This window comes from Alnus glutinosa, chromosome 7 (assembly GCF_958979055.1).
Source record: "Alnus glutinosa chromosome 7, dhAlnGlut1.1, whole genome shotgun sequence".
Lineage (NCBI taxonomy): Eukaryota > Viridiplantae > Streptophyta > Magnoliopsida > Fagales > Betulaceae > Alnus > Alnus glutinosa.
The window spans coordinates 6,779,319-6,806,586 of NC_084892.1; the positions used below are offsets into that span (position 1 = coordinate 6,779,319).

Below are 27,268 nucleotides of genomic sequence, written 5' to 3' on the forward strand. Positions count from 1 at the left end.
TCTCGATTTGTTTCACCCAATCAGAGCCACTACATTTTTCCAAATACTATTTTAACGCCTTCAACTTGGTACACGGGTCAAGAACATGAGCAATATACAACAATAAGTTAATCATTTCCATAGTCCCCCAATACTTTTCATATTTTTTTTTCATATTCCAACTCACTACACTAATGATAGGATTACAACTCATACACCCATCGGCCAATGTCTTTATAATAATACAAAGTTGAATGAAATATGAGTTGGAGGTGACATGAGTTGAACTAGAAAACTTCAATGTGGCTTCATAAAAAGGTTTCAAAAACTTCACAAATTCCCTAGCATTTTTCCACTCATCATAGCTAGGAACAACAAAAGGATTACCATCTTCCTCCCCAAGTCGAGTAAAAGCTTTTTCGTACTTCTCAGCCGCACTTAACATTAAGTACGTAGAATTCCATCTTGTTTGAACATCTAGACACACTGTCTTCGTACTTTGAATTTTTTCACACTTTATGCATTCTTTAAACCTTGTCATTCTCTGCGGTGAAGACCTCACAAATTTCACTACGTTCCTAATATTAGAAACACAATCACCCAATCCTTTCAAGCCTTCATTTACAATAAAATTTAATATATGAGCGGCACACCTCATGTGAATGAATTCACCTCCCAAAATAGAACCTTTCTTGTCCTTCAACTTCCTTTTCATATAATCAATCGCCACATCATTGACTGTCGCATTATCAGCTGTAACAGTGAACACGGATTCAATCTCCCATTCTATCAATGTATTTTCCAACATTCTTCCAATATTTTCACCCCTATGACTTGAAATCAAGTTAAACTTGATTATTTTTTTATGCATTCTCCAACTAGAATCTATGTAGCTAGCGGTGACAACCATGTAGTTCAAATTTTGAAGAGATGTCCATGTATCAGTAGTGATGCAAATTCTTTTACCCCTCAAAGAAGCCTTCAATTTAAGTTTTTCTTCCTCATAAAGTTTCATGCAATCTTTTTGTAGAGTAATGCGACATGGTAAATTGAACCTTGGGCACATGCCTAAAAGGTAATTCCTCCATCATGAAATATTGAACAACCAACTTCCTTATTTTAATCGGATCGTACTTCACAAATCCTATGGCAACTACCGCTCTCTGACATTTTTTTAAATGACTGTTGCAAGAGAGTTTGACCTTTGGGTACACTGGATTTTTCCAAATCTCTAAGTGGAGAGGTTGGACAGTTATAGGTAAGGTGGTTCTTCAAAGCAGTAGTGCCATGTCTCCAGTGACACCCTAACATCTTATGGCAATGATTGCATGCTGCCTTAGGCTTTTCCTTGTCAATTGGTGTCACTTTTGTAAAGTGCAACCATACTTTTAACCGATTCATAGCTTGTGATTTGTTTTTGGAGGGATCCAATTCAGTTTGCAAGGAAGGCGAAGGGGTTTCATCATGTGTAGTTGGAGGCTTGTCATGTGACTCATTGTTGACATTTTCCATAATAGGCCTAGTTGGAGCATAAAAACAATATTACACTTAATAGTACTGACCATCCAATGAAGATCCATAATAATATAAAACAACATTAACAACATAATAATACAAAGTTTATTGCAGTCATATACATTGATAATATGAAAAACACCTATTTCATTTTAGCACCAATATTATCAAAGTATGTCTCATTCATTGTACACAATCTTTGTTGCTATTAAGTGAGTAGTGACATGGATTATGTGAGCACTGGCATGAAATTGTAGTTGTTGCTATTAAGGTTAAGGGAGAAATAAAAAAAAGCGTGACAAAGGAAAAGAGGAAAGAGACCGAGTAAAGTTTAAATTCAATAGCACTTACTTGAGAGTGCAATCAGTGCATAGATGAGAAAACAAATGAAGTGCGCATGATCTTATCATATCAGTGTTGAGCTTTTGATGGATATCAGTTTACTAATAAAGCTCTTGCGTAAGTATCTTGAATAAGAGTTGATGGATAGAGCTACATAGAGTTGTCTATGAATAAGAATTGAATTCTGATTTCAAAAAAAAAATCCAACTATTTACTATTTAGAAGAAAACAGTGGACAGTATGATGATTTGACATAATCACCAAAGAAGGATATTATTAAATTGTTAATCTTGTGGAGGCAAAATAAATATATCTAACAACAATTAGAAACTGCAAACCCAAAATTTTCTTTCAACTTCATTTAGTTGATTCCAGAAAAATATCATATAGAATGTCCCTAACACTGAGTTGATAAATTGTTTCCTGTCTTTAGTGCACGTTTTAATCTTATGGTGGTTTTTAGACAGTATCATCAATGGAAAAGAGACAAAGAGAAGGATTTCCATGGAAAATATCCAAAATGCATATAAAGCATTTTGGTTGTATCAGCTACTTGCTCTGTCTAAAATCTCATTGTAACTGCATTTTTTTTTTTTTTTTTCTTTCCGGGTCACAACATTTTCATTAAGTACGTAGCAAATTTTTTCAATTCCCGTAAAAGGTGGGTGAAATCCCTGATATTACTCCTAGTAATTTTCATTAATTCACTTTTAATTTTCCAACCTATGGAAAAAGAACCTCAAACAACAAGATCATGACTATAATTAAATGGATATCTCCAACGACCATGCTTTGGCCCCATCTATTTTTTTTTTTTTTTTGATGAATAAGCTTTTCATTGCAACTAAACCAATTACACACAAATCAGCATAACAACTGAACTACAAAAAAAACCACAAACAGAATCAGAACACCAAACAACTACTCAAACAAAACCCACCCAAACAAGCAATAAAGCCCTTGTTCTAAAACTGCAGAAAAACCCAGCCAAACTGATTCTATATCAATAAAGCCAAGCTTTGGCCCCATCTATCAACTATATCAATGCACAAAAGAAACTAAGCAAAGACGTCTGGTTACCTGGTAGGCGGTGAGTCGGCGAGGAGTTGGCGACTGTCGGCGAGCAGTCGGCGAGGAGTGGCGAGCGGCTCTGCGGCTGAACAATGTGATGCCGTGAATCAGTGATGCCGTGAGAATCAGTGATGCCGTGATGGAGAATGAAATGGAGAAAGAGATGAGATGAGATGATTTGAAATTTCTGTCTGAAGGTGAAGAGAAATGGAGCGGCGGCAGTGAACAAGAGATGGGTTTTGAATCTTTTGATACTTGATTCACTTGAATTGGATGATAGCCTAGGGCAACAGTGAGTCAACAGAGTAATGACGAAATGCTCCTCCAGTCCTCCCCCTCTTCCTATGCATGTAGTTTTAGGATAAAAGGGCAAGGGGGTAATTTTTTTTTTTTAATTAATTAACCTACCCGGAGCCGGGTACCCGGGTATAACCGGGATTTTTTGAAATAAATACCCGGATCCCAACCGGATTTCCCGGTTTTCCGGAGCCGGTTAATGCCCAGATCCGGTTTCCCGGCCGGTTATATCCGGTCCGGATTTACACCCCTACACTGTACTAGATTCCGATAACTGTCACTGGAATCTGGCCACGAGCCATAATCTGGCCTGGTGTCGCCAGAATCCGATCTGCCAAATTTTGGCAAAACTATTTTTTTTGAAAAATGATTTCATTTAAAATTATTTTGTGACGAAAAATATTTTATGTCGAATCAAACAGAACAAAAGTGTCAAAATTAAAAGCCTAAAAATTAAATTGAAATGGAAAATAAAAAAACTTAGGAACGAAATTTGATTTTTTTTTTTTTTTCCTATTATTTACTAATGAATCTAGTACTGTTTCATTTAAAGAGATTTTTTTAAAAAATTTATGGAAGACAATAATAATAGGGATTATTCTAGATTTATTATTTCAATTTAAAATATAAAATCCATTTTTAGGCAACGTGGAATTGTCCACTCATATACTGGCTTACGCAATGGATCCGAGAGCCACAAGTAAGAATATTCTTATGGGCCCCCTAGGAATCCCAACAACATATACAACGGTTGTTTCTGCAACTTCCAAAACGGACGACATTTTTCATCCGGAAATGGAACCTCTGTGCCGCAACCTGGATCTCAAACCAACCCATTGCTCACCAATCTCAACCAAATTTATGAAACCCACTTCACTACCCCGCCATTCTCATCGGCTTTCGGGCTTAAATCGCCCGAGAAGTAAGAACCGGAGTGTGTTAATGGTGCCATGTGCTTGGTACAAACCAGAGGCAGAGTCCGAGACGCAACGTCTCAGTAGCCAAGAACTGATGAGGTCATTGGGAAAAGGGCTTTTTGGGTTTGCCGCCGCAACCGCTGCTTTTGCTTCTGTCTGCTGTGATTCCCCGGCTCTCGCCGAGTCTCTCACCGTTGCTTTTCCTGCTTCACGAGCTCAAGAGGTGATCTTTTTTTTTTTTTTTTCGTTTTGTTACTATTTTCTTCAATCTGAAGCTGTAATTGGATTTGAACAGTAGTGTAACTAGCGACTTGCGAGTAAATAAGGTTTCTTTGCAGGTGAATACAGTTCAAAGAACACTTGTGGAGACTTGGGGTTTGATTCGGGAAACATTCGTAGACCCAACATATAATCATCAAGGTATATGGGGTGTTCGATTCTCAATTAGTCCAATTGATTTTCGTCTCTCTCTTTTTTTCTTTTTCTTTTTTTTCGTTGTGTTTTTGTTGCCTTTGGTGTTGAAGCAAGTAGATTTTATAATATAAATTAAATGATTAAATTTATTGCTTTCTATTAGTTTAAGTTTTTAGAACAAGTGGTGATTTAATATGGCATAGTGAAGGTTCTGAATCCGAATCTTCTTTTTTTCATTCACCTCTCATTTCAAAATATAATTTTACGTAGTAAAAAAGGTTTGAGCACACACTTGAGGAGAGAGTTAGAATATAAATTAAATGATTAAATTTCTCTCTTCCTATCGGCTTAAGTATTTTGGATAAGTGGTGAATTAACGGTAGATGGGGCAAGGAGCTGATTTTTATAACTATTTCGTTTTGTAGATTGGGATTCAAAGCTGCAGCAAACCATGGTGGAAATGTTTCCCCTTAGATCAGCTGATGCGGCATATAAGAAAATAAGTGGAATGCTTTCTACTCTTGGAGATCCATTTACTCGGATTATCAGTCCAAAGGTCTTATTCTTTTTGTGCTTATATCACTATGCTTTCCTTTTTGTTAGTTGTAGCTCTTAGACCTTAATTAACCATTCAGATACACCAGCATCTTTTAGTTTGAAAAATATGTGTCAAAGATAAGCTTATTGGGATCTATTTAAGATGGATTTTACTGGCAGGAATATGAAAGTTTCAGAATTGGAAGTGATGGAAATTTGCAAGGAGTCGGCCTTTTCATAACTGCCGAACCAAAAACGGGCCATTTGGTTAGTGACGTACAAAAGAATCTTTTCTTTCCTCTCTCTCTCTCTCTCTCTCTCTCTCTCTCTAAAAAATCCCTGGAAAGATCATGTTCATACCAAGTGACCGTTTCTGAAAAAAAATTAATTTAATGGGTCTTCCAAGGATATCGAAAACTTTCTGCTTTAAATATTTCTCTTTCTTTGTCCATTTGATATGAATTTGTAAGTTAACTAATGATAAAAGGTGTTCTTTTACCGTCCCAGACAGAAAATTCATGTTGGTTTCATAGAATTTACTCAAAATTATCTAAAAATATTCTTTGTTAGAATATGGATTTATCCATAAAATAAAGTTAGGAGGGAAAATTAAAAAAAGAAATGACGTGGGGTGTGACTCTAGATGTTTTGCTGATACCACTACTCGTCAGATGTTTCACACACCAAAAATCATTTCATTCTTGTTGACCTTGCAGGTTGTTTTGTCTTGTGTGCAAGGTAGCCCAGCTGCTCGTGCTGGCATACATGAAGGAGATGAGTTGATTGAGATTAATGGTATTCTACCTTCTGAGATTTCCTTTTCAAAGCTAAATATGGAGTCTTTAATTATCCATGTATAGCACTTACTTCCAGGTCTTATCCTTTAAGCTTGCTCAAGGGAAAAACCTCTTTTTAAGTTTATAAAATTGGCATTCCATTAGTCTTTAGATGCCTGAATTTGTTGTTTAAAACACTTGGATTTCTATTTTATTACTGACAATAGAATGGTCCTTGCCCCTTATTGGTGAACAATCAGACTTGAGCTTCTGAAATTGTTGGAGGATTGAAAATCCTAGATATCCAATGCCAAATGTTGATGGCATCAGAGTTCTTGTAGTTTGATGTGAACTAGCGTAGGATGGTTCAGGCAATTCATCTTTCACTTTTGATCATGTTTTCTAAATTTTGTCCTTTTAAGGTGAAATCGACCATATAACTGGTTCCAGGCATTAGATTAGCCCAAAATTGATTCAATTAAAAATCTCTCCATTTGGTAAAATCTGGGACCCATGTGAGTGTATATTTTGTATTCTATAAGTGAAACTTTTGTGTTGTTTTCAGATGGTTTACTTCTCCACAACACATTTGTCTTATGTTTCATGAATGGACACTGATGTGGATAAGCCATCCTGTCCCTAATGAATGATAGCCCTTACAAACCTCATGTACAAGGAAGGCACTGCCAAACTAGTGTCGTTATCCTCGAACAAGTTTTGGGCTCTTCACCTTTCTGAATTAAAGATTGAAGTCTCCCAGCACCTACATCATTCCATGATAAAGATCACTGATGGTGAAATAAAGTCAAAGTTGTACACATTAATTATAATTATTAATGATGTTTTGTCTGTGGAATCTAGTAAAATAAGGCTGGAATGCTTTAGAATAGAATGGAAATCCATGGCATAGTCTCAGATACTGGAATGCATAAGGCTAGAAATAATTGTTCTATAATATACGTTAAATATCATGCATACAACCATTTTTTGCTATATGAAGAAGTTGGAATGGTTTCCTAAGCTTACTAGCACTTTGACACCTTCTGTATGTCTGGAATTTAAACAGTGATCTCTAAAAGAAGTCCACGTGATGAAGCTGTTACTAAATTTTTCGAACTGCAACTAGGATTATTGAATGGCTATTAGTAATTTATATTTCTCTTTGCAGGCCGGTTTATGTCATAGGCTGCTATATCCTTTGCTTGGCAAAAGTACATTTCATTAGTTGTTACGTGGGCATAATTTTTCCACAGTCTAATATTGTTCAATTTGTGTTACCTTAGTTTTAAACTGAGTCTTTGGGCCTTCAGGGGAGAGGGTTGATGGCATTGATGGCGAAGCAGCTGCACAGAAGCTTAGAGGCCGTGCTGGAACAGCTGTTACAGTAAAAGTCCAAAGTGTAATAATCATCCTCTTCCTCTTTTTAGCATAAGTTGACAATTTTGTTTCATTATAATGCATATTGAGTATGACCCTTTCAAAGTGCTCAGGGAAGTCTTCAGTACTTATTTTGCTTGCGTTATTTGCATAATACTGAATTCAAATACACCAAGATTCTAGTTTATAGTGTTTCTCTAGAATAATGAGACCAAGCCCTTTAATTGAAGAGCTGCACAAAAATTTTTCTCTCGATTCTTCATTCCAGAACATTGAAAGAAAATTGCTTCAAAAATTTCCATTCATAGTATGTTACAGATTCTCAACTCCCAGCATCCCAGGATCTGGAGCTTGGACGAGTTTGACTCTTATATACATGCCAGTGCCACACAAGACTTGATGCAACACAGCATCCTCTAAGTGCAGCACACAATTTTTTTCCCTCCATTCTTCACTCCAACTTCAAGGTTTCATATCTGTTAGTGGGTGCCTGTAAGCTGAATATTTTGCAAGGATGATTTACCTCAAGTGGTGGAACAATGAAGACTGGAATTTTATTGGATTGAATCATTTATCAGTACTTGTAGACAAGCATGTAATACTAAAACGTCAGATACAGAATATCTTGCAATGGGTCTCCTTATGTTTCAAAAGAGGAAAGTTGATCTTTATTCAATTGGAAACACTGAAAGAAAATAACATCCATAATGATTCATTTGGGTAGTGCTTGTGGACTGATACGATTTTTTTTTTTTTTGAGGGATACGAATATTTCCTTAGCAAGAATTATTGTTGTCAATTGAGCCATCTTCTGATTTTCGTAACAATATCAAATCCCTCAACTAATTTAGTGCTTTGTTTTCCAGAGCGAAGCTTCAGGAAGTGATTATAGTATCAGAGAGGTAATGAAACATTCACTGTGTGGTATTGTGTTGGTGTTCATTCATTATGAAGTGCAATTGGTTTCTTTCTGACAGTATAGAAAGCAAGCATCGAATTATAGGTTGATGCAAGAGCATGCATCTGCACTGGCTTGTTGTTACATTCTACCTTCATAATTGTATTCTTTGCTGAACTGATATAGAAACTTGCCTCATCTGCTTGAAGGTCAAAGTACCTCGGGAGTACATTAAGCTTTCTCCCTTATCGAGTGCCATCATCCCTCATAGAACTGCAGATGGCCATCTGACAAAAACTGGTTACGTTAAGCTGTCAGCTTTCTCTCAGGTTGTTGTAACTTCTGTTATCTCTAGGGCATTCAAAGATGCCACTTTCTATGATTTGGCATATTATCAAATGGATCCGCTGTGAACTGGAATTTATAAGCATGAAATATGTTTTTCATATGAATCATTACAAGCCTCCCTATTTCATGACAGACTGCTGCTGCTGATATGGAACATGCAATTCATGAAATGGAAAGTCAGGATGTGCAGGCATATATACTTGATCTGCGGAATAATCCAGTACTTTTCTTTACTTATTTTGAAAATGGAAAATCTTACAAGGTTCATTTTCTGACCTCGAATATTTTGTTCCATAATGTTTATCTATCTTCTTTTAATTCATTTTATAGGGGGGGCTGGTAAAAGCAGGACTTGATGTTGCCCAAATATGGCTAGATGGGGATGAGACTCTTGTGAACACAATTGATCGGGATGGAAATATGTCACCCATAAACATGATCAATGGGCATGCCATAACTCGCGATCCACTTGTTGTGCTTGTACGTATCTAACTTTTCACATATGTAAACTTCTGATCAACATGAAGCCATGTAAATCGTCCTTAATTTCTTTTCAATGTTCTAATGCTTTGGGAGAGAATTCCATGATTTCTATGGCTTCCTCTGTCTTCTACGTTTTTATACACTTTCTGCCTATGTCTTTTATACATTTTGGTCTTGCTCAAATAGTATGTTCTACATGGATTTTGTTACCTGTAGAACAATGTGCACTATGTAAATGCCACTTTCTTCTTTTTGCATAGAAATGGGGAATCATATCAACATTATATATTTATATGTGCAGATCAATATATGCTTAAGGGAAAATTACTAAATTGGTCCCTATGGTTTGACCTTTGTGATAAATAAATCTATGTGGTTTCAAAACTAACTTCTAAATCTCTGTGATATGCTTCTGTAAAATGGTCCTTTCGTACAAATTCTAACCATTTTTTTGACACAGTCCTTATAAAATTACAGTTTTATCATCGAATAAAAAATTATAAAAAAGCAAAAGAAAAAAAAAATGGTTCGAGGGTAGCTAAACCACCCGCCCTTGGGGTGGTTGGCCACCCCCACTAGCCCCCCTTAATCAACCAAAGGAGGTGGTCAAATTACTCCCAAGGGTGATGGGGTTGCGGAATCACCCCAAAAACCCAAGGAGAGGGGTCGGCCACTTTTGGAGGCTGATTTTAAAGGTGGTCAACCACCCTTAGAATGGGCCAAATGGGATGGCTGAACCGCCCCCAACCCCAAAGGGCCTATGAGGATGTTTCGGCCACCTTGAACCAATTTTTTTCTCTTAATTTTTAATAATTTTTTATTTGAGGATAAAATTGTAATTTTATGAGGGCTCTGTCAGCAAAATGACTGGAATTTATATGAAGAGACGATTTTGTTGCAGCCTACAACAACTGGTTGAATAAATTAAGGTATATGAAAGTCCCCAAGTATTGTGTTCTTGCAAATAAAATTGCTTTCCTACTCAAAGTTTAATCTGATCAGTAGACAAATAAGCTAGATCCAGTTTAGGCTTCAAGTCTGATTGATTTAAACGTATACACTTAGCATTTCAACAATTTGTTGTGATTGAAACTTTATTCTGTTCTTGGGTTTGTTCTATAATAGATCAGAACTAGGTTGAAATTGGGTACCATTCAAACCAAATGAACTTGGCCAACCGACATGAATTGATGTAAACCCAATTGATTGCATGCTTTAGGTGTGAGCTCTCTATAACTGTCTTTGTGAATCTTAAGTTTGTATTAACGTCGTATCATTTTTAGCTGACTTGTTTTATTGTTTCGTTCTGAAAAATATATGGATTGTTCTAGTGATCCTTCCACAATTGAATTGCTATCCTATGCCCATTGGCTCTTTGTATTACTCTGAAATCATGAAGCTCCTGATGCAATTATTGTTTTTTATACTTCACCAAGCCCTCAATAATCATGATGGCCAAATTTATCACCGCTTGAAACAGGTCAATGAGGGAAGTGCAAGCGCAAGTGAGATTTTGGCAGGAGCACTACACGACAATGGCAGGGCTATACTTGTTGGGAACAAAACCTTTGGGAAAGGAAAAATTCAGGTATTTTTGGTTCTTATAAAGCAACACGGTTTCTATAGCCTATAATAGCATTTCCCAAAGATTTAATCCATTGAAGCAATGTATCCTTATCTCAAATTGATATAATTCCCAATTCAAAAGGGTGAACACTTTTAAGTGCTTCTGGTGATTTCATTCAATTCCAAGGGCTTAGCTCTTTCTAACATGTCATTCATGTTGATGTTTAACCTGTTTCCAACTTTGCCAAACCCCTATAATTGTTTGAGCTTATGTTGCATTGATTCTGACCCAGTCTTACTATACAGAGTGTCACAGAGCTCCATGACGGGTCGGCTCTCTTTGTAACGGTTGCAAAGTATCTATCGCCGGCACTCCATGACATAGACCAGGTTGGTATAATACCTGATGTGCAGTGCACAGCCACAGCAGACATGCTGAATTCTCCTAAAGATTGGTTGTTAAAGGAGAAGAGCTCAGTTTCATCTCTGGAAGCGGATTCCTGTATCATGGTAGCAGAGCATGAATTGGACGTTCAACAGTCCAAAGGGACTGCCTCCTGAAAGATGGATAGCTTTGTGCCCTAGAAAAATGGATGTATATATGCTTAGCAAGAATATATATGTACACACACACAAGAATATTGTAATTTAATTATATTGCAAGTAAATGAATATAATTATACAACTGGTTTGCCAAGTCCCTTCTCTCCCCTTGAACTCTTTGTTCAGTCAACCTTGCCTGAACCTCTCTCATCCTCTTTTCCCTTCAACTCCTTAACCTACTCAACCATGCAGTAATTCCTGAAGGACACTGAAGATCTCACCCTCCCTTATATTGGTCGGCAGAATCATTTCTCCCAAAACTATTCCCACGTCCACTGCCAGTGTCAAAGCAATACTATTGCAAAACAGAGATGAAAAACAGAGAATGCAGAAAAATGGATATTCAACTCTGATTGATTGAATGGATAAATGATACAAAGTGTTCTGCCCTTATACAAATAGATTAACCAAGTACATTAAACTGAAAGTCTAACTTTCTATAATCAACTCTTCATCACATGCTTATTCCAACTCACTTCCAGCACATGAACCTCCAGCTTTGAAACCCCCCTCAAGATGAACAATCCTTACCTGATGAAGCATAGATGTTCAGAATGTTCATCAGCCAACTGATGTTTGGAGCTAACATGTAAAGTATGAATCAAACCATGTTGACTCTTTTCGCCTACAAGGTGAAAATATTTTTCAATGTTTGGCTCATACGAAAAATTAGTGAGGTGAATTCCGGCGGCCAGAGGAGGAATTCGGTGACCTCCGGCAACCTCTTTGTGGCAAAGGATTTCGGTGGTGGATGACAACCTCTGGGGATAAGTTCAAATTTTAAAAATAGTTTATAATTTTATAAAAAATAAACCATTTTACAGAAATTAAAGTTTTTGTAAAAGAAAAATATTTTTTATTTGATCACGATTTTCGGTTTGGCCAAACATACAAAAGTAAAGAAAATATTTTCTCATAAACATTTTACCTCGTAACAAATCGAGCTTAAGATTGAAAAAGATAGATATGTCATCCTTATATAATTTTTTCACATTATTTCAAATTAACAAGGTGGAGCTTTTTTTGTCTTTTCTTTTCTTTTTCTTTTTTATTTATTTATTCCTTCTTCTAGTCAATTTGTAGTTTGGTATTTCACTTCTCTTTAAGAAATGCTAGAGGTACCAAATTTTTTATCAAAATGATGTTGAGCTTATTCATTAGTACTCGTAACATTTTTTTTTATTAATTATTTTAATCATTTACATGAATAAGCTCAACATCGTGTTGTTATCTATTTCTTGGTAAAGAATTTGGTACTTCTAACATTTCTCATTTTCTTTAAAAAATAAAGAAAACTTTCAAGGCCAATTTACCGACCAATGTTTTTTTCCCGCACAAACAATAATAATAATAATAATAATAATAACTAATTAGAGCAAGGAAACACATTATACACAGTAATTAAAAAACAGAAAGGAAGAAAAAATGTTTTATTAAAATGCAGTACGTCATAAAAGAAGAAAGAATCAAGTGAATACAATCAAATCTCACTCCATTCACTGAACCCATAAATACAATAAAAGTTCCCCATCAAATATCGCATTCAATTCCGTGCAGCCAAAAGCTTCTGTAAAAAAAAAAAGCTTATAGCTTGAGCAGAGCAAGAAGAGAGAGCACGAGAGAGGATCCCAAAATGACACCGGAGACCGGCGAACAGGCATCCGCTCCAGAGGTCATTGTGGGCGCGGGCGCGGGCGCCGGCTCGCTCTCCTGAGCCGAGACCATCGCAGCTGCCGAGCTGACCACTATCACCAACACCAGCATCAAAGCCTTCGAAATGCCCACTTGTGCCATGACTGAAGATTGCCAAGGAAATGGAATGGTAAACAAAATATATATTTAGCGGAAGAGAGAGATTAATTATAGAGACTGTCAGACTGAGAATGGATGATGAGAGGGCGAGAATATATAAGGTGAAATGTACGGCGCGTGGACCCGGCGACGGAGCTGTGACAGCGAAGAAAGTGGGTGGTAACGGCCACTAACAGCTGTTCTGTACTGTGTAACGGGTGTGGTTATCATAGTGCAGAATTTTGGTCGGTAGACGCCGGCGAATGGATTTTGGACACGTAGAAGGCGTTGTCGGACTGGCGAATCTATGTCGGTAGGCCCATGGCACTAAAAGGCCTAAAGGAGGAAGAGTTCGTATTAGATGGATCTCAGCCCAGAAACCTTCCAGTAAACTGAGCCTCCTAATCGTTGATGCATCGTAGTAGCCTTGTTATTCGATTGGGTTTGTAATTTTAAAAAGTGATATTTAAAAATACAGTTAAGTGTTTGACCAAATCGCAGTTTGGCCTTTAAAATTATAAGTTAGGCTTTAAAATTCTGCGTTTTCAAAAAAACACTGTATTGCTTGCGATTTAAAAAAGCAGTTTTCTGCGTTTTCATATCGTCATTTTTTAAAAACGCAATTCTCAAATAGTTCATTTTCTACAATTTGGTTTAAAATCGCACTTTTTGTCTACGAAATTGCAATCTCAAACGCACCATTAGTTCACGCCGGTAAACTACCTCATGAGTTTGTTACACATCACGGTCATCACCCAATCCAAAGGCGACATATGACACAACAGAACGAGAAATTAACCTTCGGTTCGGAATAGCATGATATAAAAGGGAAGGTAAGCACCTCACTCATTCATTCGAAGTACATACTAGACTACCTCTTCTTCTCTTTAAGGAATAAGAGTTTTTTCTTAAGTCTGTTAGGCGTCAAGGTATTTTCTGCCAATTCACCTGGCAGCTCTTTAAGCCTCTCTTCTTAATATTTGCAAGTACCCTTACCCAAAGAAATAGTAATGCACATTTCAGCTTCATCATAAAATTAATATTGAAAAATTTGGTGGCTACAGTTCATTCATAAAATTCTTGCAATTGTCGCTTGTTAAATATCATATCATAATGAAAAGCACAAGATCTACAACTTCTTGATACATGTCATCATGTGATTAGAGAGCGTTATTGTTATTGTTATTATTATTATTATTATTATTTTGTAACTTCAATCGCTGACAAGTGCAAGCAAATTGTATAAGAATTGTAGTTGTACCATAATTAGTTGATGTATGCTTTAACATACCCTTAAACATTCTGAATATCAGGTTCATGGACCAAATTTCCTCAATTCTTTTACACACTAGCATACTCGCATTTCATCTGAGCAATGTGATAATATTAGGTGTAAAATAAACTTTCCATTTAAAGAAAGAACAAATTATTGATAGGCTGATAGGCAATTACACCAATTGGATTCAAATTCTAACAATAGTATTGTATTAAGGTCCATTTGAGTTTGCGATTTTAAAAAGTGCGATTTAAAATCATGATTTTAAAATGTGCTATTTGAAAAAAGTGATTTTTAAAAACGCAGTTAAGCGTTTGGCAAAATCGCAGTTTAGCCTTTAAAATTCTACGTTTTCAAATCGCAATTTTTAAAAACGCAGTTTCCAAAATATTTATGTTCTGCAAATTGGTTTAAAATCGCACTAACTGTCTACGAAATCACAATCACAAACGCACCCTTACAATAACATCTCAAAACATATGTTCATTATCTCCAACCTTATAGTAAATATGTCAAACCATACACAAAGACAAGGTAGTTTGTAAGAAATTTCATATAACTCACATATAAGATTGACATATGTCCATCGGCATGTGAGAAGCACATGTTTTAATAACATGTGCTCCTCACATGCTTTTTTAATAGTATTTATAAAAAAACATGTAATTTTCACATGTTTAAAAGACACATGTCAATCTTATATGTGGGTTGTATGAAAATGAAATTTTTGACCATATCCAACTGCTCATATATCACCATCACCAACTAAAATCCAAATTCACTGCACAAGAAGTAATTAAAAAGGCAATAAGAGAGGCCAACATAGAATAACATATCACTTCTCTTGAATTTGTGCCGGCAAAGGTGCAATGCCTAAACGCTGCGCCATAATTTGTGTCAAAAAAACAGAGTGACACAAAACAGAGCATAAGAGCATGAGCGGCAGATGATGCACCCCTAAATTCGGTCTCCTTCTAATTGTTGTCCCTTTAAGTACTAGATCTACGGCCCACGCGACGTGTCACGCTGATCTGGGGGCTCTGGTGGTTCCAGCTGTCTTTTCGCTTTCCAATTGGACCAATTCTATTGTGGGGTTTCTTCCAGCTCTCAGGTGACCCAATTTGCCCCTGGGTATTATACTTTATTACTGATGGGTCCTCCCACGCCGTGGTGTGATTTTGGTTTGTTTATCGGCCATGATCTTTTTCTTGAGAGCTGCTACGTACACTCACACCTAACTCTTCACTAGGGTTGTCAAAATGGGTATCCGACATGACCCGTTTATGTTAACGGGTCGGGTCTCTAAACATGACACAACAATTTTACAGGTCACTTGACATGACCTGTAAAACCCGTTTAGCATAATGAATCGTATCGAGTCTATTAAATTGATATATATTCATCCTTAGAATATGTGATTTTTACACGCAATTTTAATTAGATTAATAAATATTAATTTAATGAACCGAATTTATCATTATCTTAAAAATGCATATAAGAATGATATTCCAAATCTATAATTGCATTTATTGCTCATGACTTGTTAGCACTCTAGAATCTTCAAGGGCGATATCATACATTTTCTAAGGAAAGAAACTTCAAATAGTTCAAACCCAAATTTTCTTTTTTATTCAAATAGTTTAAACCCAATTTTTCTTTTTTATTTACTATTATCTTAATTAACCATATGATGCAGGACAGTTTACAAGAAGATTAATCCAAGTAAAAAAAAGGTCATATTTTGTGATTCTAATATGAGATGAGAGCAAATTTGGTGGCATTAGAAAACCGATTAATTCAAAGGGCTATAATTTTTAATTTCCCGGACATTGAAAAATCATGAGAGCCATTATATCTGACATTTCAATAAACTTGCTAACGTTTAGCGCTAGAGTCTTTTATGATGACAATCTGCCGCAGAAATGCAGGCAAACATGAAGAAAATTAAGTAAAACAAATTAGAGAAAAAGAAAAAAAGAAAAAAAAGAGAGAAGAAGATATCCAACAACCCCCCTAAGAAAAACTAGTCATCGTACTGTTCTTGTCTTCCCGCTGTTTTGAACCATGCTATATATATATATATATATATATATATATATATATATATATATATATTCTTTCTCATATCCTTTTGTGATGATCATGAGCTTGATTAGTGCAAGTAATAGGTGAAGAAAGACAAAACAGAGGCACCGACCAAAGACCCAACAAGAGGCAAGGTGGCGGCGGCCCCGCTGGATGGGCCAGGGGCTGGAGCTGGCGAGACCTCAGTGTAAGCCAATGCTGCACTCATGGAGGCAGCGGCGGCGATGAGAACAGCGCAGGAGATCTTCTTCATATCCATGATGACTATTTACTGCTCACTTTGTGGGAATTAATGTATACTACTTTACGAGACCCGCCTTGGAGAATGAAGAAAAACAATCCTTGTTTTCTTTATTCTCTGGTATTTGCAGGCCTAAGGAATAAAGAAGCTGATGGGAGGAATATATATGGATGTTTGAGCCAAAAATAGCTGAGCAAGAGTTTTACGTGTATGGCTTTGCGTGGTGCGCGCGCGAGGATTGGCTATTTTGTAGGATGCACGTAATGGTCCATATGAATATATATTCTGTGGGAGAAAATTTTAGTCAACGATTTGAGCTTTTCTGATCGATATGTAGGAATAATTAAATCGGTACAAGTGTAATATATTTCTAACATTACTGAACATACAAAGAATTAATTCCTTAGTGTGTTATCATTACACTTATTGTCTTAGATATATGCACCAAGTTATGAATATTATGATGCAACAATTAGGTCGATTATTTTTGGTAAGATGTTGGATTTTTGGAATTAAACGTACCACAGCGCGCAGCCTAGCAAAAGGGCAGCTAAAAATATTAATTGGTGAAGAGTCTCCACCAGACTTTGGCAAATTAAAAGGGACAGCAAAGCATATCTTGATTCATGATCCGCGTGAGGGACATACATGGATCTAGGCTCTGTGCGGCTAGAGGTGACGACTATCGATCAAGCCGGAGTTGGTGCTGAGCAACTGGCCGTGAGTAGTGGCGGCGTAGAAGCCGAAGAATAGCAACGGGGTGGAAGGCATGCTGTCGTGAACTGGTTAGCCTGGATTGGATGGATCTGAGTACAGAACATCACAACTGTAGCGGTAGGGACGGCTCCCATAGTGGCTGGCTGACGGTGGCTGAGAAGCATGGTCATGGAAGCCAGAGAACGGCAACAGGCGAAAGACGTTACTCTGGCCGTTGACTGATCCGCTTGGATTGGACGACTTGGGCTAATTAAATTAGTTAGCCCCGTGTATGGGCTGTTTTTTTATAATTAAACATGAGTCTTGCCCTAGATTAGAGTTAGGGTTTAGTCATTAAGTCTATTTAAGTGTGATTTGTACTCCAATTGAGAGAAATTTGATGAATAAACACATGTCGCCAAATTATTTTGAAGTGAGACTTCTCTTCTTGGTTGTGAGATTCCGCCTCACTCATTCTTTAATTTCCTACCTATTCTTTATTTGTTATAACATCCGGTCTACATTGGCAAACTTGTAAGTTAATTGAAGCTTAATTAATTAATGTCCATTTTTAGATAGGATTTGCTACAGCACTATGTTGTAAGTTTTTTAACGGTCTAAATTTAATTTAAAAACTTGAAATTAAATTTGAACCATTAAAAAATTTATGTAATTTTATTTTACGGCACCCAAATCAAATCCCGAAATACCTTGATCTCTTGGGGTCGTGCTTGGTTGTCCTCGTGCTTAATTAAAGCCTACGAATGCCCGACAAATAATCTAAATGAAAATTTTTTATTGAGTTGCATATATGAACCAAATTAATTATTCCTACAGATCGATTAGAAAAGCTCAAATCGTTGACAAAAATTGTGAACCACAGAATATTCATACAAGGAATGCTACGTATCATCTATTTGTCCTCTTTTTGTCCACCCAAAATTGATGTAGCTCTTAAAATCACCATTGGGTCAAAATCTAATAATGATCTATCATAAATTAATTCAATAATGATTTTAAGAGCTACATCAATTTTGAGAGGATAAAAGAATGACAATGTGATGATATATTGTATTACTCTATTCATACATATGGACCATGCATATGGATATCCCACAAAATATGGACCATGCATATGGATATCCCACAAAATATGGACCATACATATGGATATCCCACAAAATAGGCAATCCTCGCGCGCACCACGCAAAGCCATACTGTCATACACGTAAAAATCTTGCTCAACTATTTTTGGCTCAAACATCCATATATATATATATTCCTCCCATCAGCTTCTTTATTCCTTAGGCCTGCAAATACCAGAGAATAAAGAAAACAATCAAGGATTGTTTTTCTTCATTCTCCAAGGCGGGTCTCGGAAAGTAGTATACATTAATTCCCACAAAGTAAATAGTAAATAGTCATCATGGATATGAAGAAGATCTCCTGCGCTGTTCTCATCGCCGCCGCTGCCTCCATGAGTGCAGCATTGGCTTACACCGAGGTCTCGCCAGCTCCAGCCCCCGGCCCATCCAGCGGGGCCGCCGCCACCTTGCCTCTTGTTGGGTCTTTGGTCGGTGCCTCTGTTTTGTCTTTCTTCACCTATTACTTGCACTAATCAAGCTCATGATCATCACAAAAGGATATGAGAAAGAATATATATATATATAGCATGGTTCAAGACAGCGGGAAGACAAGAACAGTACGATGACTAGTTTTTCTTAGGGGGGTTGTTGGATATCTTCTTCTCTCTTTTCTTTTTTTTCTTTTCGAATTTTCCCTAATTTGTTTTACTTAATTCTTCATGTACGTTTGCCTGCATTTCTGCGGCAGATTGTCATCATAAAAGATTCTGAATATATAGCATATATGGTTCAAAAACTCCTTTAATTTCCGAGTGTTTCTTATGTTGGTAAACTGAAAAAACAAAATAAAAATAAAAATTAATTAATTAAATTACAACTAATGGTCAGCTAGGTCATCCGATCCTAATAGAGATTAAATAGAAGTAGGGTCGTGGCCCTAAAAAGAAAAATTACAAGATTTTCCTCTATTAAAAGATTTCTAGTTCGATCAATCACACTCTGAACTTTTTTTCTGTGGCATCAATCACAAGTTTGATCTTGAAATAGATTTTCAAATTTCTATTGAATGTCCGTTTAGACCCGGTAAACATTGAAATTTAAAACTTTTCATGAAATTTTTTTTTAAAAAAAAAAAAAAAAAAAAAAACTGTAGCCCTTTGAATTATAATTAACCATTTTCTAACGCCACCAAATTTACCTTCATATGATGATATTGAAATCACAGTATATGACCATTTTACTCGAATTAATCTTCTTGTAAACCGGCCCTGCATCAATCATTAGGTTAATTAATTAAGATAATAGTAAATAAAAAAGAAAAATTGGGTTTGAACTATTCGAAGTTTCTTTAATTTCCTTAGAAAATGTATGATATCGCCCTTGATTCCAGAGTGCTAACAAGTCATGAGCAATAAATGCAATTATGACATATTATCTTGCATCATCGGAGTGGAACTCCACATGCACCTGCAGGAATCTTTGACAACACCAAAGCATTTTAGTCCTCATATTATCTCTCTGAATATCGTTGTGAGGACCAAATGAATTATTATACATTCGATTATGACAAATGGAGCTCGATGATGATGTCGATCGCTTGAATTATGCCAATTGCCAAGCATATATGAATTGAATTGAACTATCATTTATGTCATATGTTGTCACAATAAATGAATCATAATACCAATTTGTTACAACAATATAAGAAGAAAATGAAATAAATTAATCACTTAATCATTAAAAAAAAAAAAATTATATATATATTTACGTGATTTGGTACAAAGGAGTATTTATATATACGAGAAATTTTTTTCACCAAATATAATGAAATACAATGGTGATGAAAGATACCCAAACATTTATACCCTCAATATGCCCAAAGCCTCACTCACACAAGTTCAAACGCATAACAAGAAGAATTTTCTTTTGGCCTTGATCTCTTGCCGGGGTGTCAAAAGTCAGAGAGAGGGAGTACACTACTCAATCAAAAAGATAGAGCATTTATAAGTCGGTTAAGGGGAATGCTGTGGTGTGAGCGTGGAGCATGGTGCCTTATATGTGTACCCCTCCCAACCAATTGAAGCCACCTATATCCAACAAGGTTCATTTCCCATGATCAAAGCCAATTGGTAAGTTAAAAATCTGTGCTATATGTTATTTCCAAATCCCAAGCCTCTAATCTTCATATACATTATTATTTTAACACATTCAATGGCATATTCTCATAATGAAGAATAAGTTAATGCCAAACATCTCTCAAAAATTAGGTTCCTCCATTAAATTTCTGTGCAGACATGAGACTCTTTGTCAACCAAATTGCTGTTTCTCTAGATGAGACAGCATCTTCTCCAAATGGTCTTAGCACACCAGAAAGCTCTTCAAGTTTGTCCTGCTTAAGCAGCTGAGCACATAGCTCAAGCAGAGACTCCAGAGCATCGGCTCTTTGCTGGCTTTGGTTGTCCCACTCACTTTTTGTTTCATCACCATTGATTGTGGTAAGTGTACTCAGTAAAGAGATGTCACTAGGTGCCTGATTATTTGCATGAGCATCTTTCTCTGTCTGCATAGAGCAGCTAAAGTCATCTGTTTTTGCTCTGACTTCATCTTTACATGGCAGCGTATCATTACCTTCAGCCAATGCATAATCCATGCGAGACCCTTCTGTGAATGCATCAGGACTTCCCTCTTTTTGTATAGCTCTGGATTCTACATCAGCTTTATTTTCAACGGTTTGCTCGGCTGATGATGAACTTTCATCATCAAGGGACCCATCCTTATTGGTGCATCCTGCACTGGACATTGTCAATGTCCCACTATCCACTGGTTTAGCCCCCTCACCCTCTGCTTTATCTTCATCAAGAACTTGGTTCCCTGATTTAGCAAGCTTGCTCTCCGCTTCCGCTTCTTCTTGAAGTTGGTTGCAAACTCTCCCAGGTTTAGCACGCTTGCCATCTACTTCAGCTTCGTTGTGAACTTGATTGCAAAATGCTTCTTCATCTTTTGTGGTCACAGTCCTGACACCAACTTGCAATTGGTTAAAATGTTCAGCGGTGTGTTCCCGTTCCTCATTCTGAGAATTCAGTGTACTCTCCAAAGTAATCTCGATGTTGGTGCTTTCCTTTTCAGGTGAATTTGTAAAATCTGCTTGCTTGTCTCCATTGCAAACAGTTGCTTCAGAATCAGTTGGCCCATCTCTTGAACCATTGATGGCATTAGACATTTCAACCGTATAGCTAGTAGGATCAACCTTCTTGGTCTCAAGGTTGTCTTCTGCACTAGCTGTCAGCGTTGGCTCGTCGCTGTTAGGCAATTTGATCAACTGTAAATCAGCATTTCTCTCAGATGGATGAATACCTTCAAGCTGGTCTAGTACTCCATGCTCTTTGTCTTTGTTGTCTTTCCCATTGCTAGGTCTGTTAGATAATGATTTTCTTGTTCCCTTCTCCTTGGAATTGTTTATGGGATAGATTGGTAAAAAAACAGAAGACGGATTTCGGCAGCGGAGGAGATATGGTTGTAAATGTGGATGCCTCAAAAGTTCTGCTGCCTACAGTTACAAAGATGCAGCGATTAAAATGGCTCATAGCATTCAGATATAATAAAAAACAAGGATAGGTTGACCTGAACTCACAGTTGGTCTGTTTTCTGGGTTCTTCCGCAGCATGCTCTTGATAATTTGTTTCCTGTGAGGAGTAAGCCTCTTGTTTCAATTGATACATGTAAATTGATAATGAACTCAAGAAATTATAAGAAATAAAAGCATGTTATATGCAACTGTAAATGCAAAATTCCTAGAGATACCACTGTGGGTGGTGAATTTGGAAAAGTCACTTACAGTGTGGAGGAATATACAATTGGCAGTGGAGAAATGGAGGATCTGTTTATTTTATTGATGAGTGCAGCCATGTCCTGTTAAATTGAGTGATTAATGAATTTACTTAAATTTCAGAAATTTCCACAGAAATAGGAAGGCATTGTTGATAGCTGATGATTTGTTGCAGTATAAATGGATGAAGCTTGAACTTACAGGCGCTCTAAATGCTGGTTGATGGGCAGCAATTTCAAACATACAGCAGCCTGAAAAATAAACAAGATGTTATTCCTAGACTAGCTAGTCAACACAATCTGTACCATTTTGTTAAAATAAAACCATGCTTCCACTATTCTTACCAAGCGACCATATATCAGATTTGTAACCATAAGGAATGTCTGCAAGGAGCTCAGGACACATGTAGTTGGGAGTTCCAACGACCTATATTAAATATAAAGGGGCATTGAAGACTTACAAATGAGGAAAAGCAGATTTAGCTAAGCAGTTTTAACCTTAACTAAAATCTCAAAGCCACTTAAAGTGTTTCCACGTCTAGTTAAGCATTCTAGACATGACAAACATTTAAAAAAAAAATAAAAAAATTTGGCAAAGGCAGTGTACTACAGTAATATGGTTTTAAGACAGTTTATTTCATTGAGGTGTTGAATTAGCACACCTAATATATATACAAGTCCATACCGAGGAAGCAAGGTCTTCTGAGTTGAGCAGTTTTGCAAGTCCAAAGTCACCTGTACAGTTCATGTAAGATATACATTGCTTTAGAAGACATGAAAACATGGAAGCCAAACCTGATGTGGGAAATAAAAGTCTGCTCCCTTAATAATCATTATCTTCATACCAAGCCGGATGTCATTCTCCTTCGTAAGGAATATGTTGGAACACTGGAATTCAATGAAGTTGTATTACCATAAGCACCTTAACATAGGAGCTTTAAATTTGCAAGGATGGATACCTTATAATACCTTAAGATCTCTGTGAAGTACACGATTGGAGTGGAGATAGTCCACAGCTAGCAACAATTGAGCCAGCCATTTGCAGAGCTTCTGAAAAGTGAAACAGAATAAAAACACAGTAGGTGCACATTACCTTGTCTAAGTACATATAAAGGAGGTAAGACATTGAAATCTTGATGATTACCTCCTCTGGAAAATGTGTTCCTCTAGCTTTTTTTATAATTTCAGCCCTGCAACCAAAGGAAAAAAAATGTTGTTCCTTGATTCAGTCATTCATAGGAAGCTTTCTGATTGCTTTTCTACTTTTTCATATAATTATTTACATAAATGCTTTTTTACGTTACAATTGGGTAAGATTTTTTCTTTGTTTTTAATTGTTGTCCGGACAGGGGCCATCAATCTGTTTTGAGCTTTACTTGGAAAGGAACTTTCTCAAATTACTCTGAATTTGTGTATAATCTTCTCAATTTCCTTATTTGATGTGAAAAACACATTCTATTATACCACCCAAAACATATATAAATATCAAAGACACAAGTACACGTTACTTACATGTCTCCTCCTTCACAATAGCCAGTTACAATGCATATGCAGTCTCCCTACAAAAATTAACAACTCATGAACATGCACGGACAGAGTAAAAAATAATCACAATAGCTACAGATTTCTACAACATTATATGTCATTTTAGGTATATGCAGATTTAGGAACAAACAAATTACATAATTACCTTGTCTACCCAAGCATCTTTGTAATCCACAATATATGGGTTATTTAGTTTTGCAATTAAATTCATCTGCAACGGAAACAGAGCAACTGTCATTGATGTGAGTTAGAAACTTAGAAGCATTGTCTGGCAAGTTATTTCACACAAATTTCAATTTGAGAAAACCTGTTTGGCATCATGCATGGGAAGTTGACTATAGAGGTGAGGTTATCTTCTTGGACAGTTGATGGAAAAGATGGACACGAAATCAAGAACTTCAAATCGCTATTGGCTCAGTATAGCATTTTACTATGATATCTTTAGTATTATAAATTGCAGGATATCATCAGTTTGTCATTTAGCATGTTTTGAACGGGGGTGAATCTTAAAATAAACAGACGACAGAATTTTCTATGAGGGTATTTAGTATTAAAAAAAAAAAAAAAAAAACTGTCTATGCTGAGTCAAGTTTGTCCATAAATGATTGTGTCTCCATAAATTACTAAGGACCTATTTACTTGTAATGAGAAGAAAAGGTGCACATGTTGGTGTGAGAATGATTTTGATTTGCATGTGGCATATCGCCTCTGTAGGTATAGCTCCTTACGATTGTTACAACGAACAGAATCAAGACATTTTCATCAAATCAATGGAGTGGAATTGAGGATAAATATTATGATAGAAAAAGAGAACTAAAAAAATGAAGTTTCCTATGTCTATCATATGATTGACTGCCAAAAATAGAGAAACAAATTAAAACCCAACCCTTTAGTACAGCAGACAATGAATTTCTACATTTAAAATGTAACTCTTTTGTATAGTGACCTCCTGGTGTGCTGTACGTTTGAACTTCTCTGTTTGCTTAGCCAAGCGAATCTTCTTCAGCACATACCTAAAAAGAAAAGGAAGTACATAATCAACAAAATGGAAGTAAAAAACACAGCTTTAAGCAAGTTACTGAGTCTGGATAGGATATCGCTCATACAATCAATTAATCAAACACAGAAACCTCCAATACTTAGTTTTCCTTTCCTGGTAAATCAATTCCCTTGATGGAAATTATGATAACACGTCATTCAATCAACACCAAAACAGTTATTATTCAAACAAATTTGTTTCCGGAACTGGGTTACCGAAAACCATCTTGTGGGTTGATTCAAACAGTGAGCTTTTAATGATCTAGCTGATTAGAACCACAGAATTGAAGAAATTAAGTTAAAGAAACAAACAGGGTCAGAAAATTCTCTCACTTCTTTTTCTCAAGCTTATGGAGAACAAGAAAAGCAGCTCCGAATGCTCCTCTTCCTATCTGCTCTATCACTTCGTAGTCATCCATCTTTGGCTTTGCATCACCACTGTCTATCTCCATGACCACTTTCTTCAGTAGCTGAAAGGTAAATACTGCAGCAAGTCTACCTTGGAGGCAGATCCAAATAGTTAATGTCAACTAAATTTGTAGCCATCCCAGAAATCAAAGACATATAATTGAACGAAACAGTAGTTGAATAGCCCCCAAAACAAAAACAAAACAAAAAAAAATTGTACCTTGGTTACCGAGTAAAATTCTTGTGAGGACGACGACTCCTTAGAGACTCCTGAAGTTACAGAAACTACGAGGGGTCTTATAGCTTAGAGACATAAACAAATGAGTAAAGCCACATTCCACAATGATGATATAACACTACCTTCTGTGAGAGAGAGAGAGAGAGAGAGAGAGAGAGAGAGTTGGAAGGACAAACTCAAGTAAAGTAGTCTACTTACCAGAAAAGTAGATAGTGAGAGAGAGAGAGATTGAAGCAACATTTCAACACATTATATGTATATGGACATCAATTTCTTCTGCGCTGGGTGGGTTTGGAAATTTTTTTTCCAACCAACCCCATTTATAAAACTGGTGTCAATTAACAAGTAAAAATGCATATAATTTTTTTAATTAGTATGTAAAAAGTGCATGATTTCTTAGTAAAATTATTAAAAAGCATGTGAAAAAAAGGTATGTAACAATTTTATAGCCTGAATTGAAGAGAATTTTGAGAAAATTTCCATTTTTATTATGTATAATTATATAGGAAAATGTATAGCTATTGCGATTTTAAAATGTGCGATTTGAAAAAATAATTTTTAAAAATGTAATTAAGCGTTTGGCAAAATCGTAGTTTGGCCTTTAAAATCACAGGTGAGCCTTTAAAATTCTGCGTTTTCAAATCGCAATTTTTTAAAAAGCAATTTTCGAAAGGTTTATTTTTTTGTGTTTCGGTTTAAAATCGTATTTTTGGCTACGAAATCGCAATCTCAAATAACTCTTATAAACTGAAATGATTGTTTATAATTACAAATTTTTTGACTTAATTATTTTATCAATAATAAATATAAAATTCATAATTGAATAGTTGATTACCTACCAAAAATAAAAGGTGGGGGAGGGAGGGAGGGAGGGAGAGAGCATGAAAGCCAAAAGATAAAGTGACAGGCAAGGAAAGATGGAAAAAGCAAAGGTTTGCTTGCATTTGCAGATTCATGGGAGAGCACTCACACTAGGGAATGTTTCCGGCCAACACGCAGGTGTGATGTCACGTCCATGTAACTTCAACATGTTGTTACACTTTGGTCCTTTTTTCTTTTTATTTTATTTATTTATTTTTTTTTTTTTTTGGTGTAAAAGTACATGCAGCAGCTTGGAATCTTCCACAAAGTTTCTCAAGGTTCTTGTGTATTAATTAGAGGTTGTTTTATGATTGGTTTTATTTAGGACGGTTAATTTCTGACATGATGTGTAAATTTGATAATCATTTTACATAAAATTAATGAGTTAAAATTGAAAAGTTCGATCCATTTAATTAAATGGGTCGGGACAAAGTTGACCATTTTATATAATTTTATACTCATATTTCAACGGGACCTATACTCGACACGTGAACATAAGTGCTGATAACTTTTTACACGACACAAAAAATCGATACGAATCCAACATGAAATTAACAGATTATGATTGAAAAATCTGACTCATTTCATTAAATTAGTTAGATTATGATCGAGTCATCCATTAAAGACGAACCGGCACTCCTAATTTTAGGAACACAATGAATGGGATAAATTTGGACCTAAAATATTATGTTATGTGCATCTTTGGGTGCAATCATTGTTTTGATTACCCAAAAAAGAATTGGGTCCCAACCAAACCAAATAATGAGGTGGGAGGTATCAATATCTAATCAATTCCAAGTTGGTGGAGACATCCTCATTGCAGCGGATAGGCTTGTGGAACAATTATCTTCTAATTAATAGCTGTTCTCTTGCTTAATCAATTAATTAAAGAAATAATAGATTCCAAGATTAATTTTTAATAACCCCATTTTCCGCTTTAGTAAGGTGTAACGTCACTAATATGATGATTTTGTACAAGACGTGAAAAATGAGTATATATATATATATATATATATATATATATATATATATATATATAAATATATATTATTATTA

At 36.0% G+C, this 27,268-nt stretch overlaps 4 protein-coding genes across 5 annotated transcripts; 2 read left to right on the forward strand and 2 right to left on the reverse strand.

Annotated features, from left to right (window-relative positions):
* Positions 1–3,945: 3,945 nt before the first annotated feature.
* Positions 3,946–11,217, forward strand: LOC133872199 (carboxyl-terminal-processing peptidase 3, chloroplastic). Its single transcript, XM_062309644.1, has 12 exons — positions 3,946–4,344; positions 4,460–4,541; positions 4,961–5,091; positions 5,253–5,339; positions 5,789–5,867; positions 7,159–7,247; positions 8,092–8,127; positions 8,333–8,452; positions 8,605–8,691; positions 8,802–8,951; positions 10,435–10,542; positions 10,827–11,217. Exons 1-12 carry the CDS (start codon positions 4,000–4,002, stop codon positions 11,079–11,081), a joined length of 1,569 nt encoding a protein of 522 aa, XP_062165628.1. The 5' UTR covers positions 3,946–3,999; the 3' UTR covers positions 11,082–11,217.
* Positions 11,218–16,296: 5,079 nt separating this feature from the next.
* On the reverse strand, positions 16,297–16,632 carry LOC133872409 (arabinogalactan protein 23-like). The gene has a single exon (XM_062309915.1). It carries the CDS (start codon positions 16,532–16,534, stop codon positions 16,343–16,345), a length of 192 nt encoding a protein of 63 aa, XP_062165899.1. The 5' UTR covers positions 16,535–16,632; the 3' UTR covers positions 16,297–16,342.
* Positions 16,633–18,530: 1,898 nt separating this feature from the next.
* LOC133872337 (arabinogalactan protein 23) lies at positions 18,531–19,062 on the forward strand. The gene has a single exon (XM_062309827.1). It carries the CDS (start codon positions 18,639–18,641, stop codon positions 18,828–18,830), a length of 192 nt encoding a protein of 63 aa, XP_062165811.1. The 5' UTR covers positions 18,531–18,638; the 3' UTR covers positions 18,831–19,062.
* Positions 19,063–20,427: 1,365 nt separating this feature from the next.
* On the reverse strand, positions 20,428–25,514 carry LOC133872730 (serine/threonine-protein kinase Nek6-like). Of its 2 annotated transcripts, none has more exons than XM_062310314.1 (14): positions 25,334–25,514; positions 25,039–25,200; positions 24,614–24,680; positions 23,813–23,878; positions 23,635–23,681; positions 23,267–23,312; positions 23,092–23,172; positions 22,968–23,010; positions 22,808–22,857; positions 22,468–22,549; positions 22,325–22,374; positions 22,133–22,206; positions 21,929–21,980; positions 20,428–21,844 (listed from the first exon to the last, which is right to left on the reverse strand). In XM_062310314.1, exons 2-14 carry the CDS (start codon positions 25,155–25,157, stop codon positions 20,561–20,563), a joined length of 2,061 nt encoding a protein of 686 aa, XP_062166298.1. In that variant the 5' UTR covers positions 25,158–25,200; positions 25,334–25,514; the 3' UTR covers positions 20,428–20,560. The 2 variants fall into 2 exon arrangements, with proteins under 2 accessions (XP_062166298.1, XP_062166297.1); XM_062310313.1 differs by having other exon boundaries at positions 25,039–25,204.
* Between the last annotated feature and the right edge of the window lie 1,754 nt (positions 25,515–27,268).

Bases quoted from the DNA above. Each gene is read 5' to 3' on its own strand.
- LOC133872199 (XM_062309644.1), top strand. From the start codon at position 4,000: ATGGAACCTCTGTGCCGCAACCTGGATCTCAAACCAACCCATTGCTCA. The intron at 5,092-5,252 runs GTCTTATTCTTT...TTTTACTGGCAG, and splicing joins CTCGGATTATCAGTCCAAAG to GAATATGAAAGTTTCAGAAT. The intron at 10,543-10,826 runs GTATTTTTGGTT...CTTACTATACAG, and splicing joins TTGGGAAAGGAAAAATTCAG to AGTGTCACAGAGCTCCATGA.
- LOC133872409 (XM_062309915.1), bottom strand. From the start codon at position 16,534: ATGGATATGAAGAAGATCTCCTGCGCTGTTCTCATCGCCGCCGCTGCC.
- LOC133872337 (XM_062309827.1), top strand. From the start codon at position 18,639: ATGGATATGAAGAAGATCTCCTGCGCTGTTCTCATCGCCGCCGCTGCC.
- LOC133872730 (XM_062310314.1), bottom strand. From the start codon at position 25,157: ATGGAGATAGACAGTGGTGATGCAAAGCCAAAGATGGATGACTACGAA. The intron at 23,879-24,613 runs GTCACTATACAA...TTTCCGTTGCAG, and splicing joins AACGTACAGCACACCAGGAG to ATGAATTTAATTGCAAAACT. The intron at 23,173-23,266 runs GTAATCATCAAG...TTCACTTTTCAG, and splicing joins GAACACATTTTCCAGAGGAG to AAGCTCTGCAAATGGCTGGC.